This window comes from Leptopilina heterotoma, unplaced genomic scaffold (assembly GCF_015476425.1).
Source record: "Leptopilina heterotoma isolate Lh14 unplaced genomic scaffold, ASM1547642v1 Lhet_166, whole genome shotgun sequence".
In the NCBI taxonomy this organism is placed as follows: Eukaryota; Metazoa; Arthropoda; class Insecta; order Hymenoptera; family Figitidae; genus Leptopilina; species Leptopilina heterotoma.
In genome coordinates, this window is record NW_025110882.1 from 1,653,498 (window position 1) to 1,672,299 (window position 18,802).

The following is an 18,802-nucleotide window of genomic DNA, read 5'->3' on the forward strand; positions in this document are numbered from 1 at the left end:
CGTAACATTGGTTTGGCTGGCTTACATTCTTGTATATGTATATATTAAACCGTTGCAGTGATGGTTTCACAAGACAGCTCGGCCGATGCGACCGACGTGCCAACAAGAGTGTAGGTGCAGGACAATGCTTGTTCATATGTAGACGAATTATTTATTATTGCGCTGATATATAAGTTCTGCCAATCAAATTCTCAATCACAAACTCATTTTTATTTTAATCTGATGGAATATACATTATTGATACGTACGTACTATTATGCGTGTGTACATACATACAGTCTTTTATAGACTATCAATTAAGATCTCTATTAATTATGCGATTTTCAAATTCTACTAATCTAATTGAAATAATCAAGTATGTTCATGGTCATGGATCCGGTTCGACCGCCTTATTACAGATTATTACTTCGTTTTCCTGCAGCAATCTACGTATAAGTAAACAATCTGTTTACAATAAAAACAATAAAAATTGTAGTCCTTTTAAAACGGTCCACTTAATGTTTCAAATAATTCTCATAATTCTAAGATATATTGCCCTAGTTTCTTTCATAAAAGGTATAATTTTCAATGTTAAATAATAATAAGATAATAATAATTTTCCCACTCCCTATTAAATATGAATTAATACCTATTACCAATAAATAAATAGTGACATTTTACTAATTCATTAGTGAAATATGACTTATTGTTAGTGACCTAATTTTACAGTAAATATAATTTATTTAATTACATATTGTAATAATAAAAATGAGAAACATCTACTTTCTTAATTTGAATCAGGTAAACGAATGTATAATTCTAATCTGTGGTGATTGTTATACTAAGTGAAAGATGCTATATAGGAAACAGAATATGATGTAGGAAAGAGTGAGATTTTGAGAAGAAACACGTTTTCTGATGAGCTACAATAAGATTTGCCAAAAACACGCATATAAGAGGTTAGCTGTAAATTTCTTTATTAAAATAGGGACAGACAATTTTAAATTTTCAACTTTAAACTGATTTTTGTTATCACAGCAAAATCAGTTTTAAATTGACAGTTCTTTTTTGTCAAGTAGAATTGTGCACAAAGAGTGAAGAGAAGTTTTTCTCAGACTTTTGCATCATAAAATTAAAGTGATTCAGTGGGATATAAAATTATACTAATAAAAAAATTTTTCTATAAACCTTTTTATAGTGAATTTATATTCAGAGCAAATAAACAATGTGTTATAATTCAGTGTAAACTATAAAAGTGAAATGGTTTATATTTTGGAGAAGATTTGTTATAAATTAAAACTTGTTGTTGTGTTTAATGGAATTCCTTTATAAAATAATATCAATAAATATGTGTGTATGAGAAAATAAAGAAAAGCAAAGGGCTGTAACCCTCGAAAATAGCTGAACCATGGAAACGATTCATCCGGTCACCATAGGTCGCCTTTAATTTTTACCGGATACAATAATCGTCAACTTCCTTTCCCTTATTTTAATGTGTTACTTTTTATGTATAAGATAAATATGTAATTACATCAAAATGCTCGTTTAATGCGATTTTCTTGTCGATTAATTATACTAAACTGCTTGCTTATACTTATCATTTAAAAATTTAGGATAAGTAGTGAAAATTATAACTATATTGTTTGGATTAATATTTGGCAAGCTTTTTTAAAATTCCAGTTAATTTTCACAAACCTCATAATTATAATATAGCTCATATAAGTATTTTGACAGAAAATGTTCTTTTCAAAGGTTTTTTCTTCTGAAATTCTATAGATTGAATAAAACCGACCGAAGCATGCCATTGTGATTTTAAAATGGAATGATTCGTTTGTTAACCTGTATATTTAAATAAATAATATAATTATACCCACAAAAAGCAGTAAAAGCTTCCTGAAAGTTGAAATTAACTGGACTGTAACCCGCCTTCGAAATCTTTAGTTATAATAGCGAAGCTCATGAAATTCATGAAAAGTAATTTTTCAAAAGCCTGTCTCAACAACCCCGATTAAAAGTTAATCTAAAGTCAATTTAACCGCTCACGATTGGACGGTTAAGGATTTAATCAATGTTGGTGGAACCAATAACTTTTTTTAAACGTTAACATGCAAGTATAGGTACAAATTTCACTATTGTTTCAGTTAAGATGACTTTCGCCATTCTAGAGAAACTTATCGTTGCGTTCCACGTAAAACCTTGAAAGCAGTGTATATTTAAGGGATTTCTTCAAGTTTCAAGAGTCTAGTTAATTATTTTCAACTTTGAGGAAACTGTGGATACTATTAATAGGTATAGGTATCGTTTCCACATTTTCTTTAGAGCAAAAGGTTTATGCTTTATGCTTAAAACATGAGGTTTGAGAAATGTTACCTGCATCTGCAGCCATGAATAGTCAATGTAAGCAGTGGTGTTGGTGGTTGTGGTTGTTGTTGTTGACGTAGCATTAGGAACTGTTGACGTTGAGGATACGTGCTGCCAGTTATCCTGACCGGTACTGGTAGTAAGGATAGTGAGATCGTCAGCATGGCCCCTTTCAGGAACTATTTGATCGGTATATTGATAAGATGTTTGTATGGTAGGTTGACCTGCGGAGGACAAAGTGACTGGATGTTGAGGGTGTTGGGCCCCCGAGCCGGCAATGGGCAAACAGCACACGCTTACGTCCATCCGGCGGGGGCAGGGAGGCGGTGGCGAATCGTACAATTTTCCTGTCTCTTCGGGATAATTCAATTGCTCAAATCCCTCTTTGCACTCCCAAAATGATTCTCTTTCGGTTCTAAAGCTTTCTCGAATCATTCAAGTACCTTCGAAAATCAACCTTTCTCTCTTCTCCTTCGATTTCTTGCCTTCTTTTACATACTTGACACTTCTCGTTAATGGACAACTCTCATCTTTAAATCTCTTTGGCTTTTCTGATGCTCCTTATTTATGGGAATAAATAAACAAATTGACATTGACTTATTCATTTTAAGTCAGTTCCTTATATGAAAATATTATCCAAATCTTGTAAACACTGTCATTGATATTCAATAACAACCGTAGCAAGCACTGATCACCAAGAATCACAAAACTGTTCAATATTCTGCACAAAAATAAGTCTTTATTATTTAAAACACCAGACTTGAAAGCCCTGAAAAGCCTTCTTTTTGCATTCATTTAATCCTGAGAAAACACGTTTGTCGGTCAAATTAATATAGACTGTATTTTGATATCAACAAGTATAACTTGTATTTATAATAAGCTAGCACTCGAATAAAATTTTCAAAACTTGTTCTTTAAAACTCACGCAGTTGTTTTCAACATTACACGAAAAATAACTCCACTCGTATCCGAAAACTCCATTATCAGGACAGTCAGTAATATTTACAATTGGCAAAAACTACGTTTTTTGTAATAATCACCACGTGCCGAGTTAATTAATCATTTCTAACATATTTGACTGACGACATATTTGACAGGCATGTATCAACTAATACGAAATTTGTTCTCCATTTAAATCGAAAGGGTTTTCTCACCAACATGAACAATAACTGCGGTTAATATGTGGCGGGTGGCGCGCGACACTACGAGCCGAAGGATATTTGAAGGAGGACTTGGTGGTGGGGAGGAATTTTAGGATCTGAAGACGGTGATAGTTTAATTTGCAGAGAGAATTTAAGGTGGTTTAGTGATTTCAATATCGAGGGAAGAATGTCAGGGCAGGAGATGCGAAAAAGTAACTCAGTTGCAATAGAGGAAGAAGAGGTGTGTGACAGCACATAAAAGGAAAAAGTGAGTCCTTAGATGCCGATCAAGTATATGAAATATAATAAACAAAAAAGAGGTGTTTGATTAAATAACTGAGGAAGGGTGGCGAACAGATTTAAATGGCGCGCGTGCGCGTAATTTGTGGAAGAGAAGAACTAAAAAATCGTGAACAACACGTGCGCATGCGTACATGCATGTCGTCAAGGCAACGGTTCCTCGGTAACTGCCTGTCTCGGGCACGAGTCCAGGCGGCCATTGAGATGCCTTCCTCCACCTTTACCAACCTATCCTGACCCTCTCTACTGGGGAATCCCCTTCTCCTTTAAATTTCAAACACACAACGACAACACGATGCCGATAATCCGCCAATTTCGCTAATTAGTCATTTTTTAAAATCAAATTAAGCCTTTAAGCTTCATAACTGTTTGACTCAGTATTCAGTAAAAGATGGAAAATTTACCCAATTTTTTCATATGTTTATATAATTATTTTAAAACTCTCATGTAATAGCGCATTTTAATTTAAAAAAGATTCAATTCTTACACTATTAATTATAATAATTTATTATACTAATTTTATTGCAACAAATTTTAAAATAAATAAAATTTGGTTCGCATTCTACGGAAGATGTTTAGCATGTTAAACATGCAGATAGAAGAGTATGACAACGACAACGACAACGATTTAAAAATTCCATTTTTTCCTTTTTTAAATAGGGGAGTCGATAATTTTTCCTTAACATATGTTAAGTATAGAGTAGATTCGATGGGCTGGTGGAACATTATAACAGAGCGGCAAAGTCTTGCAGAATACATTAAGGTACAAATGAGGTAAGAGTATTTCATATTTTGTCAGCCTCTGACTGAGTGACTAGTGTGACAGCAAGCATTCTACATTACATATAATCAGAGGAATGACAATTTGCTTCAGCACAACATTTTCAAGATTCAAAAATAGGTGCATTGAGGGAGAAAATAAAGAAGACAATTTACAAAGTGTGACTGCAATCTTCATATTTGACACACTTAGAAGACATGTAAATTATTATGCCATATGATATTTACAAATTTGTATCATATAATTATGCAATAGTTTTTAAAATTATACCAGTAGACGCAATATCAACGGAGAGAGAAGTAGATATTCAAAATTAATATCTAAATAAAATGTATATATTTGCAACCATAATTAATAATATTTATTGTATGTATATTATCTAGAAATTTGAAATTAAATATCCACATTTCTCACTGTATAATACACAATTGTTTGTTTACAACAACAAGAATAAATTACTTTTTGAAAAAGTAAACTTATAAACTATATATCTGTTCAAGAGATTATTATACCTAATACCTGTCCTTTCTTTCAGCATTACTCTTTTACACTTTTGAAAAAAGCTTCGGTGCGAGTATTTATAACAATTTTATTCCACTTTTCAAATATTGTGTTTTAAATACATACTTTTACATCAAGTAGGTATATATGCTTTTCTTACAAAATAAACATAATTAGCTAATTTGTCTTTTAAAACAGTTTCGATCTAAAAAAATAATATTTCATGCTAAAAATAATTCTTCATTTTATACTAAAAATTAAATGATTATTTTGATAAAAAAATTCTCTTTAAATTAGGCACAAGGTAAAAATTAGTTGTGTACCAAAGTTTTATTGGCATATTACTTTCTGAGACATGTAGATGGACCTAGAATATTTTTATGTCGAAATCTGTTATTTTTTTTTAAACATTAAAGGGGTCTTTATTAACACGCGACGATATTATCAATAAATAAATTTGTTTAAATAATTTTACAGTTTATCTAGATTAAAAATTAAGTTTTAAAAAAATCATTCACCTTATTTTATATAGATTTAAATTCAGTGAATTAAGAAAAGTCATATTCGAATTTTTCATTTGATTTACACATACATATTTCAGATTAATCAATATCGACGATAAACATTTCATCTTTAAATTATTAGTTCTTCGGTATGACATGGTTCAAGTCAAAATCTTAAAAATTGAACAGTTTTTAACGAATTATTTTTTACCATTTTAATAAAACTGAATTAAAATTAAATAACGTAAATAATAATAATAATAATAATAATAATAATAATAATAATAATAATAATAATAATAATTAATAATAATATTATTATTATTATTATTATTATTATTATTATTATTATTATTATTATTATTATTATTATTATTATTATTATTATTATTATTATTATTATTATTATTATTATTACTAATTTTACTATTGTTTAATGATGTTCCTTTCGAATTTAAAATGAAATATGATGTAATTAATTAAATAATACAGAATTGGGATCTTCATTATCCAATTGCTTTACATGCCTTAAGACATCTTTTTTAGTAATAACTCCTAGTAATCGGCTGAAAAAAATAAAATTGATAACTAATTATTTACGAGGAAGGATAGGAAATAAATGATTTAAAAATATTGTATAATTCTTACCCATTATGAGTAACAAGTGTTTGTCGCAGTCCCAATTTTCTAAACATATCCACGACAGCCTCCATTGGAGTTTGATCCGTAATAGTTATGGGAGCCATGTCGAGAATCTTTTTTAGTTTCAAAGGCGGTGGCATACCATGAGATTGAATGTTGCTTCCACTCGTAAAAAGAATGAGAGACTGTCGTGTTATACCTTCCATCATTCGCTTTGCATTTGCGATAGCCAAGTTCAGATCTCTTCTTAAAACAAACCCGACTAAATATTGTGACTCTTTAGAAACAATAACTGGGAATCCATTATGTTCTGTTTCTTTCAGCAAAGTTTCCACATCTTCAACTGTCATTGAATCCTGTGTAAGTACGTGTAATGCTTCGTTGCGCCTGAAAGAAAAGTGACATTTTTTTAGTTATAAATAACATATAGTAAAAAAATTAAGAAACTTGTTTACTAAGAGTTGACTAAAAATTGTCACTAACTTGGGTTGCATGACATCAGCAGCTAAAGTAGTGTGTTGAAATTCATCTTTGCTGTCTAAAAATGGATAACCATTGAGTCCAATATGAGCGTCGTAGATTCCCTGTTTGCCAAGCGCATCTCCGACCCACTTACTTGCCATGGCAGCTGCCATCAGGGGAACAATGTACCTGACACCGCCAGTCAATTCAAACATGACCACAACCAGCGAAACGGTCATTCTTGTCACACCTCCTAGAACCGCAGCAGCTCCGACCATGGCATACAATCCTGGCGTGATGCAGTTCACACCAGTAGAGCATTCCTCGCTGAACATCCAAATGTGAGGATAGTTGTGCGCGAGTTGTTCCATGCCAATGCCCACAATGCGTCCAATTATTGCTCCGAAACACAGCGATGGAATGAATAGACCACAAGGAACTTTCATACCGAAGGTGAATATCGTCAGGATGAACTTGAGAATTAGCGCTATTACCAAAAGCCATACAGCATCAAATACTCCCGCGTCGGCCGTTGCTACGTCAAGGCCCGAATCGACACTCGTAAAATTTCGATTGTAATCGCTATTGCACAAAGGAAAAAGGTATTTCTTCAATGTCTCTACTGTAAGCTTGTGTAACCTTGGGAAAAGACTTACCATATTAAATCGGCATTTGACACACCACACTGCCTAAAGAGTAAGTAAATCAGCTGACTGGTACTCATCCTTGTGTATCGGTTCGGATAAGCAATGATTGCCGTTATAACAGTAACAGCCAGTACTTCAGTGACTGGATATTGACCAAGCTTTGAGGTTTTGCGATAGCGACACCAATAAAGGTTTGCTCTAATAAATAGCGAACCAATGACTCCCTGCAAAATATTAAATAAAAAACATAAACAAACATCCACATAATATATAAGCTTACTCCAATAATTACTTACTCCAATAATTCCAAGCATCACAAAGGGAATTAATTCAAAGAATATCCAAGGTTTATTGTACTCGACATAAAATAAAACAGAGTGCTCGTTTCCAAAAGGATTAATTGATCGTAACACGAAAGCAGCAATTAACGCACAAAAAAATGAGCGCCACAGTGTTTTTAAAGGAAAATAATAACTGACCTAAAATGTATATTTCATTAATTTCAATAACAATAATTTAAAAACTTTTGTGAAAATAAATGAAAATAAATGAAAATAAATGAAAATAAATACCTCCTCCAAGCTAAACAATACACCTCCAATCGGAGCTCCAAAAGCTACAGAAACACCAGCAGCTGCAGCAGCCGATAAAATTTCCCTCTTCTTCGCTTCATTTCTTCCGTACTTGGGGAATAAATATGAAAAAATATTGCCTATGCAACAGGCTATGTGAACCATCGGACCTTCTTTTCCCAAGTTTAAACCTGCTGACACGGACAGAATAAGACCAACAGATTTTATAATAAGAGTCCATTTCCCTAAATATCCTCGTATTATGAAACCACTTAAAATAGTTTTTATCTGGAAAAAATTAAACTTTTAATGACAGATTTCTGAAATTTGGACCACTATTTTTAGAATGTAAAATCTATAATCACCTCCGGTATACCAGAACCACAAGCATACGGGGCGAACATTCTCACTAACGAGGCAGATAATGACGCAAACAAAAGAGCCCATGCTACATAAAACAAATATGAAATAAAGTCTGAACCAGTTCCTTCTTTAGATTGCTTGAAAACTTCAGGCCATGTTAACCACTGAAAAAGACATGTTTCTTTAAAGCTCATAATGGATTTTTAAAAGAATTTAACTTCATTTTTACAAGTCGGTACCTGTGAGCAATTTTCTCCATCGAAATTTGTTTCATTGTAACTCCAACAACATTGCTCCTTATTGAGCCAAAAGGCTTCGGGACATATTCCAAATTTTAAATCTGTCATCCATGAAGCGCCAATGTCTATAACACCAGCTGCCACTCCGGTGAAAAGACCGACAAACAAGACACACAGCCATCCAGACCAGGCATCATGGGCCCCCTTAATTAAATCCCAAATAGAGTCATGTTTCTTCTTCAAGATGTACCGATGTCGCATCCGATCTCTCGCAATATCTCTTTGCCAATCAATTGTATGAAAATCGTCATACTGACCGATCCCAGGAATGTCATCCGAATCGGCTGAAACTATTTTTAAACAATGAGCTGTCAATGTAAACACAAAATAAATTATTATTACTATACTTACAATGCGACGAAGCATCGTCAAGACGAAGACTTCGCTCTAGATAAGCATTATTTCCTGATTTGTGAGAAACTGATTGTTGATTTGCCACGAGCATATCTTCATCGCTACTTTGACTTCCGACTCGACTTGTTGCTCCACTTCTCAAACGTGCATTATCCGAGTTACCATTTTTCACTCCATTACCATTCTGAAACAAACTTCTGTTACTCAATTTTAATATTTATACTTAAAAAAAATTATGTTTTCTTATGAACAGGATCTCATCTGTAATGTCAAATTAGTTTACAGTTAATTGTAGTTATGCAATATCATGGACTGAGCCGATCGGGAGATATTAAACGTCAGTTGTTTTAAGTAATTTTAAGTAACTAATAGTAACTTATAACCAATTTAAAAGAAAATTCAATAATACTTGTCAGTTAGCCTATTGATATAAATAAAGAAATAATTGATGATGAATAAACAAAATAAAAAGTGAATCAAACAACTTTTTAAATACAAGAAAAGCATAAAAATTAAATTAAGAATGAATGAGGGAGTATGATGCCTACCTGGGCATCGACCGAGTGATAGGTGGCTAGTGCGTTATTGCTGAATGATGTTGATGATGTACCCTTCAGTGGAAATTTCTCCATTACATCGAGCTGATCTGCTTTGAAAATTATACTCAAATATGTACCTATATTGTTAGGTTCATAGCTCTACTTCGGTGGTGCAGTAATATAGGACTGGGAGAAATGATTTATATATGTATTCCCAATGAAAAATTAATAATTTAATGAAACAACAATAAATAGTCAGAAATAACTCTTAAAACTAATTCGTGTTTGACGATGTCAAATATCTGCCGAGCGGCTTAAAAAAAACTTTATAACTGCAAACTGTATAATTAGCAATTAATAAATAATAAAAACATAAAAAAGTACTTAGTTTGAAAAATTGTTTGAATAGTCAACTAATCTGTATATACGCATCTTTTTCTCTACCATCTGAAATATGCTAACAAAAGAGAAGCTTGTGAGTTTTATATTACATATTTAAATATTATATTATATTACTCTTAATTGTTGCAAAAAAATTAAAATTTTAATAAATAAGTATATGATTAAATAAGAATTGTACATGATTGTACAAAACGTAAGACGAAGGCAAAATTTTCATTTACACTTATTATATAACAAAATGCATTTATCAAAAGTTTTCAAAATTTTGTCACTATATTTTACTTTGAAACAGAAAACTATTCATAATTTTATGTAAAAATGTCAGTACAAGGCATTTAAAATATCAATTTCATTTCATATTGACAATTTTTTTAATTAAATTGAAAAACCAACCTGAAAAATTAACTCTTTTTATCCACATTTCTGCAAATTGATAATATTATATTGTTTACTTATCTGGATGACTCGGTATATTTAGCTCATTATCTCTTATTTGCTTTTGGTTAAATTTAAATTACTCATTAAAAAAAATACGTTTTTTTGCAAGTGAATTAATTAAAACATTTAATAAAAATATATAATATCTTACATTTTTTTTACTAAAAAGTAAATTACGGCTGTATATAATACCTTATGTGATCAAGTAATATTATACTATATTTTTATAAAAAAAATTTTTTAAATTCAGCAAGAAATAAAACTTGTTTTGAATAAAGGAAAAATGATACGTTCCTTCAACTGACTTTACAGATGCACTACTCTACAGCATTAACATATGTAAAATTAATAACTTGTTATAATTAACTGGATATTTAAATTAACAGATGTTTATTCATCAATAAAAGAAGACTTAAATATTTTAGAGTGAAAAACAATTGTCCTTATAACATCATATATGTAGACGATGTAGACTTACCATTTTTTATGATTCGTCACTGCCAAACTATTCACTGTAGATATTTTTCATTTGTAGTGTCAATACGGATGTTAAAACATAGTGACAATCTACATTGATCACTGGAACAATAATTCTCTTAACAAATACAATGCATGTATTTTCTTTTAAGATTACTTCTTAACTTTCAGTTTATAAATCCACTGCTTGCATAGTTCGCACAACATAATTATCATATATTTCTCATTACGTTCACTAATAATTGTTGCATCAGTTTGTTATTAGAAATATAGAATTTATCATCTTTTTAGCTGACCTGAAAAAATGTATACCTTTAGAGACAACTAAAAGTAAACTAAAATTAAATTTTTTTTAATATTCAATTAGTTTAAAATGCATATAACATTTATCTGCGATACACAAAATATTAATTAAATTATTGTTTTATAATAAAATAAGAAAAACAAAGCAAACCATTCGACTGGGTCTGCAACACAAAATGTATATTGTTTAGTAGAAACGACTGCTGGTGCAGTAGAAAAACGTAATTAAAAATACGTCACGCTTGTCATTGTCTCATATACGAGTTGTGAACAATGCTTAACCTCTGTAGAGGTTTAAGGTACACTCTCACCTCTACTGCCTGCCTGCCTGCGCAGGCAGGCGCCATAAGAGTGAGAGAGAAAAAACATTTAATTTGAATTTTCTGACTCTCTTACTCTTATGTGTTACCATGTCAACCTGCAGGCAGGCAGGCAGGCAGTAGGAGCTGTGCTAGCGCCTTAATGGAGCTGCCACAACTCGGCTGCCTGTGCAGACAGCAATTGGAGTGAATGAGAAAGCAAATATATTTCATTGTTGCCTAGTTGTGAGCGCACCATTACTATTGTAAACTCAACCTGAATACACAACCCTAATGTGACTGCACCTGCAACCTTCTTTTTTCAACAATTGCTCTACTGTACAGTGATCACTGTGATCAAAATCAGCTAAAGTCAGCAAATATGTCGTCTGTAGAATTGAATCCTAGACCTGTACGAGTTTCTCCTTTAATAAAGGTAACTAAACTTTGTTCTTATTGTTTTAATTATTATTTCTAATAATTAAGTGCTGCAGATACTTTTCCAATGAATAAGTAAATATTTCAATCCTTAAACTGTAAAGTAAATAATAATGGTTCTAACTATTAAATATATTAATTATGTAAGTTTTTGATAATTTAAAAAAAAGCAAAGTTTTATTTAATCAACATTATTTTCCTAATGGCTTGAGTTGTAGATTTTCTATTAAAAAATTGTGTAAAATAAAAAATAGTCTAAGCTTTCAGAATGTATAATATTGATCAACATAATAAATTTTTATTGGTTTATTTCTTAAGGCTTGTCGATGGACCTTTCTTGTAACCGGGATAGTCTACGGGATTTATAATCATAACAAATTCAGTAAGAGGGAAGCAATGCTTCGAGAAATAGAGGAACGAGAGAGGCCTGCAAGAGAAGCAAAACTTGCTGCTGAGAAGAAAATCCAGCTTGCAGGTAATTGATTAGTAGAAAAGTTTAATATCGTCAAAGCGACTGCAATACCGCGTATCTCGCAAGTTCCTTTTAAGGATACTTTTTGTGCAACTTGATTTTGATTTAAACAATTGATTGATTGTCCCTAAAGAACTTGCAGCTATGTTGTACTACAGTAGCTCCGACAATGTAAAGTTTTAATATAATGATATATTATTAATGTTCTTTTATGTATTTTTCAAAATTTCAGAGGAAATGAAGATGTTTGATGAATTGTTACAACCTGCAAAAAAGTAAAGTAATCATATTATTAAGACTAGTGTAAAAATACAGTTAATAAAGTAATTCTAATGTTCTCGACATTTTTTAAAATCTTTATTTGCATAGTTTTTAATTCCCGGAATGGTAAAAATAATTTAATTTTAATAATCTCATTAGGAGTCGTCCATAAAGCATGTGATACATATTTTTGGTAATATAGACCCCCTCCCCCCTCATGATGCTTTTTCCATTAACAGTTAACATGGAGTGTGATATTTTGCTGACCTCCCCCCACCCCCTAAAGTATCACATGCTTTATGGATGACCCCTTATTTAAAACGTTTCTGAACCAAAAGGTTTCAGTTGCAATTGAGCCTGGGAGGTGGAAAGAAGAACTCGCCGAGCGCGCGGTTGTCCGCTCTGATACCAGGCGAGGAGCAGTGATTTTTCAGTTCTACCCGAGTGGTATTAATGCGTGCGTCCACGCGCTTAGCGAGTTCTTCTTTCCGGCTCTTTTATTAGATATTAAAAATTGAGGAAGATATTTTACGGTAAATATATTTAATTCCAAAAAAGACAAATTTAAAAATTTGATTTTAATGACGCAATTTAATAAGAGTAAAAAAGAGCGCCCGAACAGGGACTCGAACCCTGGACCCTCAGATTAAAAGTCTGATGCTCTACCGACTGAGCTATCCGGGCGACTGAGTTATCCGGGCTCCAATATAATTATTATTAAGTGTCCGATTTTTTTTATCAAAACTAACAAAAAACTGTTATTTATTTCTAACAATTAATAAGATACTCTTGTATTTATAGAAAATTTATATTTTCAACTATACTATGAAGAATATTTGTTGTTTTGAGTAGTGAATAGTGCGAGGTTAAAAAAAATAGATGGCGTTAGTTATCCTTTGTTGTGACGTATGTGCATGATACGATACGCTCCTCTCTCGATAGAGGCAGCAATAAATTCGCGGTTTAATTCAAATAATCTTAAGTGGAAAAAATAGTAAACTCAAATACAAAAGCCTCCGCCAAAATGAGTTCTTCGAAGATGAGGAAGGATTGCTGTATGGACCAGGAATAGCTGATTAACATTTAATTAATGTAAGTATCCAAAAACTTATATTTTTTGGACCGAAAACTTTAAAGCGCGTTTTCTCGAATTTTCATTTTCACACGTCATAGAAAACGGTGCCGGCAATAGCAAAAACAATATTTGTCCGATCGACAAAAATCAAAGTGATCTAGCTTCAGTATTAAATTACCTTCTATTTGAACTAAAATAGTTGGACAAAAGTATTATTAAAACTACTTCTTTTGCAACTTAAAGTGGATTTTTTTTTAAACTTGGAAAAAATTTGGAATTTTATAACTTCTTCGGTATTTTTTTAGTTCAAATAGAAAAGAAACTTATAAAAATTAAATAAAAATTTGGTTTGACTGTTTCAGATGAATTGCACGACATCCATCACCGGCACCGATTTGCAAGTGCAGACTGAAGGCGCTCCACAAAAATTATTATAACTTAGAAGAATTTCAATATTTTTTAATAATAAAAATTGTTTTTTTTAGCTAAAATATAATAGAATATCACCGAAAAATTTCGTTTACCGCAATCATTTCCTTCCCTTTCAAAAAAATTGCTGAAAAAACGCTTTTTTCGGCTTCTAAAGGAGACTACTGCCTTAATCCTTCCTGCAATAAATATTTCGGGATTATTTTTGAGTATTACACTAAAAATAAGCACATGTTTTACTTATTTGTCACGTTTTAGAAATTCACATTTATGGTTATATTGCTTCTTAAAGAAACTTGAGAAATCGCTCATCTGGTTACCATAAAACCCCAAGACCCTTTTTTTGTCTGTGTAATAAAAAAAGGGATGCTTTTGTTTCGTCATCCCTACTACATGGACTAGTTAGAAAAAATCTGAAACACCTTCTTTTTCCGCCTTTTTGGGTTTTTCCTCTTTTTAACGAATTAGAGTAAAAGAGGCGTACTTTCGCCTTACTTTCTGGCACTCGGGGGTGGGGGCGGAGGCCCCCAGGATGGGACCGTAGGGTCTTGGAGGAAAACGAGAAGTCAGAAATTGTTCTACTTCCGAAGTATTAACTCTTGTTCGAGGAATAAAAAATAAAGTTAAAATAAAACGAATTCAGAAGTCTTTAATTTAATCGAAATTTATCAATAATAATCCAACAATTATAAATCAAGAAATGAACAGTTCTTTCACCACCGCGGGAGTTGAGCTTCTAAGCTCTTTGTTGCGGAAACGAGCCATCATCGTCGAGGATTCCGCTTCGAAAATAAATCCTAAATTTAAATTAAAAAGACAATATAAAAATTCTTAAAAAGTTTGAATTTTGAGAGCTTTACCGCGCAAATCTGACTCGGCGCGTTACATTGCAATATAGTAAAAAAAATAAAAATTTAATTAATGTTGACAATAAAAAAAATTGAGAGACAGTTTAAATAAATTTTAATTAAAAAATGTTTATAATGAAAGTAACTTAAATAATGATCGAGTATTGTAAATTTGACTAAAATCACTAAAATCAATGAAAAGTTTGATGTATGTACAGTACAGTCAATCACACTGCAACCAAATAAGGAGTTGGCGTTGGGTGGGACAAAAGTAGACAGACTTTATGTTCATTGAGAGTACAGTGTGCATGTGCATCAGACGTAGATAACAGCGAGTTAGTGAAAGTGGTTGATTGTGTTATTTTAGAAGAAATTTTGAGAATTATTTTATTAAAAGTTCATTGAACGAATAGACTGCAATTAAACATGTCTTATGAAACCAGTAAGTTTTTTCATCCAATTTTATTTTTTAAATTTCACAAACATATTAATACCGTATAAGAAAACAGTCATGTATCATATCAGTCACAGCATACAAGTGTGAAAGAGAGAAACTTATATGAAACGCCTGTTTTGCCTGTCGTCCTATGACTGATAGGAAAGTTTCTTTATCTTGATCGCCACGTAAACTCATTATATTAACTATATTAAATTATATTGATATTAATAATTACTATTTAAAAATATAATAATAAATTGTACAACTTGCAAATTTTTTATAACAATTAAAATTTACTTGTAAATGATTTTTATGTCTATAAAAAAATGTTTAAATTATGTATATGTATCTGAAGGGGATGTCAAAGTAGATGCTTCAATGAAAAGATGACATCTACTTTGATATCCTCTTAATAATTGGCATTTTTTATAACTACTGTTGAAAACAATATAGTTCATTCTACTTTTAATTTTTTCTAAAATTAATTAAAAGCAATAATGTGACTTAAAACTATTGCAGAATTCATTTTTGCTACCTTACCTCGCACGCAAAGAGGTCAACCCTTAGTTTTGGGTAGTGATCCAAAGGGTAAAAATATTTTATACACCAATGGGAATAGTGTTATTATTAGAAATATTGATGTGAGTATGTTTAAAAATATTTTTGAAAACAATATTTTAAGATTTGTAGTGTTCAAGAACTAAAATTAATATTTAAGTTATTATATTTGATAAGTAACATTTTCGTAGAATCCAGCTGTTGCTGATATTTATACAGAACATTCTTGCCCTGTAAACGTTGCCAAATATTCTCCCAGTGGATTTTATATAGCTTCTGGAGGTAGGTACAATATTATAATGTGTTTCTTACAAGTTTAAACATTCATGTATATTAATAAAATTGATAAATAATAATAATAATTGAAATTGTTTTTAATAAAATTAGATCAGTCAGGAAAAATTCGCATCTGGGATACTGTTAACAAAGAGCACATTTTAAAAAATGAATTTCAACCCATTAGTGGACCTATAAAAGATATTGCTTGGTCACCAGACAGCCAACGTTTAATTGTTGTTGGTGAGGGTAGAGAAAGGTGATTAATTTACTTTTTAAATATTTAGAAAAATCAGAACAACAAGAGAGATTGCATTATGAATAATTCATCTTGTCTTAACACATTTTTATATTAATACTGTGTTTGAAAAATATTATTCTACATATTTTAGATTTGGTCATGTATTTATGGCAGAAACTGGAACATCTGTGGGTGAAATTTCAGGACAAAGCAAATCGATTAATTCTTGTGATTTTCGACCCACGAGACCTTTTAGACTTATAACTGGAAGCGAAGATAATACAATTGCCATTTTCGAGGGTCCACCGTTTAAATTCAAGTAAGATTAATTTTGGTTTCAGAAACATTTGTAATTATTTACATTGTAATTAATTGACACAACAGTTTTATAATCATAATTCTTTTTTAAATTCAGGATGACAAAACAAGATCACACTCGCTTCGTACAAGCAGTACGTTATTCACCATCTGGGAACCTTTTTGCTTCCGCGGGATTTGATGGAAAAGTGTTTATTTATGATGGAGTATCTTCAGAAATTGTTGGTGAAATAGGTTCTCCAGCCCACCAAGGCGGAGTTTATGGGGTAAGAAAAAAATGCAATTTCCCATTTTATATTTCATAGACTTGCAATAAAGAATTATTTAACAGGTTGCGTGGAAACCAGATGGTACACAGTTATTGACAGCTTCAGGTGATAAAACTTGTAAATTATGGGATGTTGAAACACGATCAATGATTTGTGAATTTAACATGGGATCAGCGGTTGATGATCAACAAGTAAGTTTGAAAGCACAATAATTGGAAGAGAGCATACATAAATATAAGATTTGATAAAAACTAAAGAGTCACTGTTTTTCGTAGGTCAGTTGTTTATGGCAAGGAACAAATTTGATAACGGTATCACTCAGTGGATTCATAAACTACCTTAACGTCGACGATCCCACTAAACCTTTGAAAATAGTAAAAGGACACAACAAACCAATTACGGTGTTGGCTCTAAGTCCTGAAAGGGATTCAATCTTTACTGGATCTCACGATGGCTACATTACAAAATGGAACGCCATTAGTGGAGAAAATGATCGAATTGACGGTCAAGGACATGGAAATCAAATCAATGGAATGAAGGCAGTTGATAATTATTTATACACTGCTGGAATAGACGACACCTTGCGAATCGTCGATATTCAGACCAATTCCTACATTGAATCTGCAGCTTTAAAACTTGATTCCCAACCTCGAGGTCTTGATATTCGTGGCAATATTGTTGTCGTTGCATCTGTTAAACAGGTACTTTTCACATCAACAATAATATCAAACATTTATTTTGTTAATATTTCAAGTATTTTCTTACAGTTGACTGTTATTCAAGATAAAAAGAAAGTAGCAACTTGTTCTGTAAATTATGAGCCGTCATGTATTTCAATTAATCAAGAAAACGGAGAAGTGGCCGTTGGGTCGGCTTCTGATAATAAGGTTTATATTTACACCTTGGAAGATTCAAAACTTTCTCCTAAACAAGAATTGGAGCATTTAGGTGCAGTAACAGATGTTGCGTATAGTCCTGATAATAAATACTTGGTAGCTTGCGATGCAAACAGGAAGGTGATTTTGTATTCGCTTCCGGACTATAAGGTAATTTCAGATTATTATTTATTTTTACTTATGTACTTTGTTTACTTTTTCATACTAACTATTTTATATATTTTTAACTTTTACCTTGTGGATTATTAGAAGGTAAGTGTCAAACATGCTGATAAGTCTATTAGTGAAACTAAAACTGATTTTCCCAGAGAAAAAACAAAGTTTAAATAATAATTTTATCTGTTTAGTTTGCACATAATCGGGAGTGGGGTTTCCATAACGCGAGAGTCAATTCTGTCGCTTGGTCACCGGATTCAATCATGGTAGCAAGTGGTAGTCTCGATACAACTATCATAATTTGGAGCTTAACCAATCCAGCAAAACACACAATTATTAAAAGTATGTTATTGCTTTATTTTTATTAAAGTAAAATTTAAACTTGGAAAAATTAATATTCTAAACAAAATAATATTTAATAATTTTCAGATGCACATCCACAGAGTCAAATTACTCGTCTTGTTTGGTTAGATGAAGAAACATTGATTTCTGTTGGTCAAGACTGCAATACAAAAATATGGCGCATAGAGAAGATATAAATCTTCTGTAAAACCAAAAAGGTTTTTCTTATTATTATTGTGGCATAACTAACTACAAATGCATTTTATTTATTTATAATATAACATACATTTAGATTTATTAAGTATATTTTTTGTAACGCAAGTGAGATAATTATTGTTTAACTTTAACAATAATAAACAACTTTTTAAATTTTGTATTCCTTTTCTTTAATTTCAAATTAAGAAAACTGAAAAAATATTC

General features: G+C 31.5%; 4 protein-coding genes and 1 non-coding gene across 11 annotated transcripts in view; 2 read left to right on the plus strand and 3 right to left on the minus strand.

The window, feature by feature from the left end:
• The window catches only part of LOC122499105 (Kruppel-like factor 18), a 32,408-nt gene extending 28,269 nt beyond the window's left edge, over positions 1 to 4,139 (minus strand). The window contains exon 1 of the mRNA XM_043607192.1: positions 2,350 to 4,139. Coding sequence (XP_043463127.1) covers positions 2,350 to 2,775 — 426 coding nt within the window. The 5' untranslated portion in view covers positions 2,776 to 4,139. The remainder of the gene's footprint in view (positions 1 to 2,349) is intronic.
• Positions 4,140 to 5,960: 1,821 nt separating this feature from the next.
• LOC122499106 (H(+)/Cl(-) exchange transporter 5) lies at positions 5,961 to 11,347 on the minus strand. Of its 6 annotated transcripts, none has more exons than XM_043607197.1 (12): positions 11,217 to 11,347; positions 10,764 to 11,058; positions 9,455 to 9,517; positions 8,904 to 9,090; positions 8,493 to 8,842; positions 8,256 to 8,417; positions 7,891 to 8,178; positions 7,615 to 7,797; positions 7,328 to 7,542; positions 6,693 to 7,253; positions 6,216 to 6,596; positions 5,962 to 6,133 (listed from the first exon to the last, which is right to left on the minus strand). In XM_043607197.1, the coding sequence occupies exons 2-12, from the start codon at positions 10,764 to 10,766 to the stop codon at positions 6,043 to 6,045; spliced, it is 2,484 nt and encodes an 827-aa protein (XP_043463132.1). In that variant the 5' UTR covers positions 10,767 to 11,058; positions 11,217 to 11,347; the 3' UTR covers positions 5,962 to 6,042. The 6 variants fall into 6 exon arrangements, with proteins under 6 accessions (XP_043463128.1, XP_043463132.1, XP_043463129.1 ...); XM_043607194.1 differs by having other exon boundaries at positions 9,455 to 9,552; XM_043607195.1 differs by having other exon boundaries at positions 9,455 to 9,555.
• Positions 11,348 to 11,639: 292 nt separating this feature from the next.
• On the plus strand, positions 11,640 to 12,616 carry LOC122499108 (ATP synthase subunit e, mitochondrial-like). Its single transcript, XM_043607199.1, has 3 exons — positions 11,640 to 11,800; positions 12,121 to 12,277; positions 12,507 to 12,616. Exons 1-3 carry the CDS (start codon positions 11,747 to 11,749, stop codon positions 12,551 to 12,553), a joined length of 258 nt encoding a protein of 85 aa, XP_043463134.1. The 5' UTR covers positions 11,640 to 11,746; the 3' UTR covers positions 12,554 to 12,616.
• Positions 12,617 to 13,146: 530 nt separating this feature from the next.
• Trnak-uuu lies at positions 13,147 to 13,219 on the minus strand. The gene has a single exon. It is a non-coding gene; the product is annotated as a tRNA-Lys (tRNA).
• A 1,775-nt stretch (positions 13,220 to 14,994) lies between these two features.
• Positions 14,995 to 18,758, plus strand: LOC122499109 (actin-interacting protein 1). Of its 2 annotated transcripts, XM_043607200.1 has the most exons (12): positions 14,995 to 15,329; positions 15,846 to 15,967; positions 16,076 to 16,166; positions 16,272 to 16,419; positions 16,553 to 16,720; positions 16,817 to 16,985; positions 17,051 to 17,179; positions 17,264 to 17,689; positions 17,756 to 18,034; positions 18,134 to 18,136; positions 18,232 to 18,382; positions 18,470 to 18,758. In XM_043607200.1, exons 1-12 carry the CDS (start codon positions 15,314 to 15,316, stop codon positions 18,577 to 18,579), a joined length of 1,812 nt encoding a protein of 603 aa, XP_043463135.1. In that variant the 5' UTR covers positions 14,995 to 15,313; the 3' UTR covers positions 18,580 to 18,758. The 2 variants fall into 2 exon arrangements, with proteins under 2 accessions (XP_043463135.1, XP_043463136.1); XM_043607201.1 differs by lacking the exon at positions 18,134 to 18,136 and having other exon boundaries at positions 15,001 to 15,329.
• Positions 18,759 to 18,802: the final 44 nt, after the last annotated feature.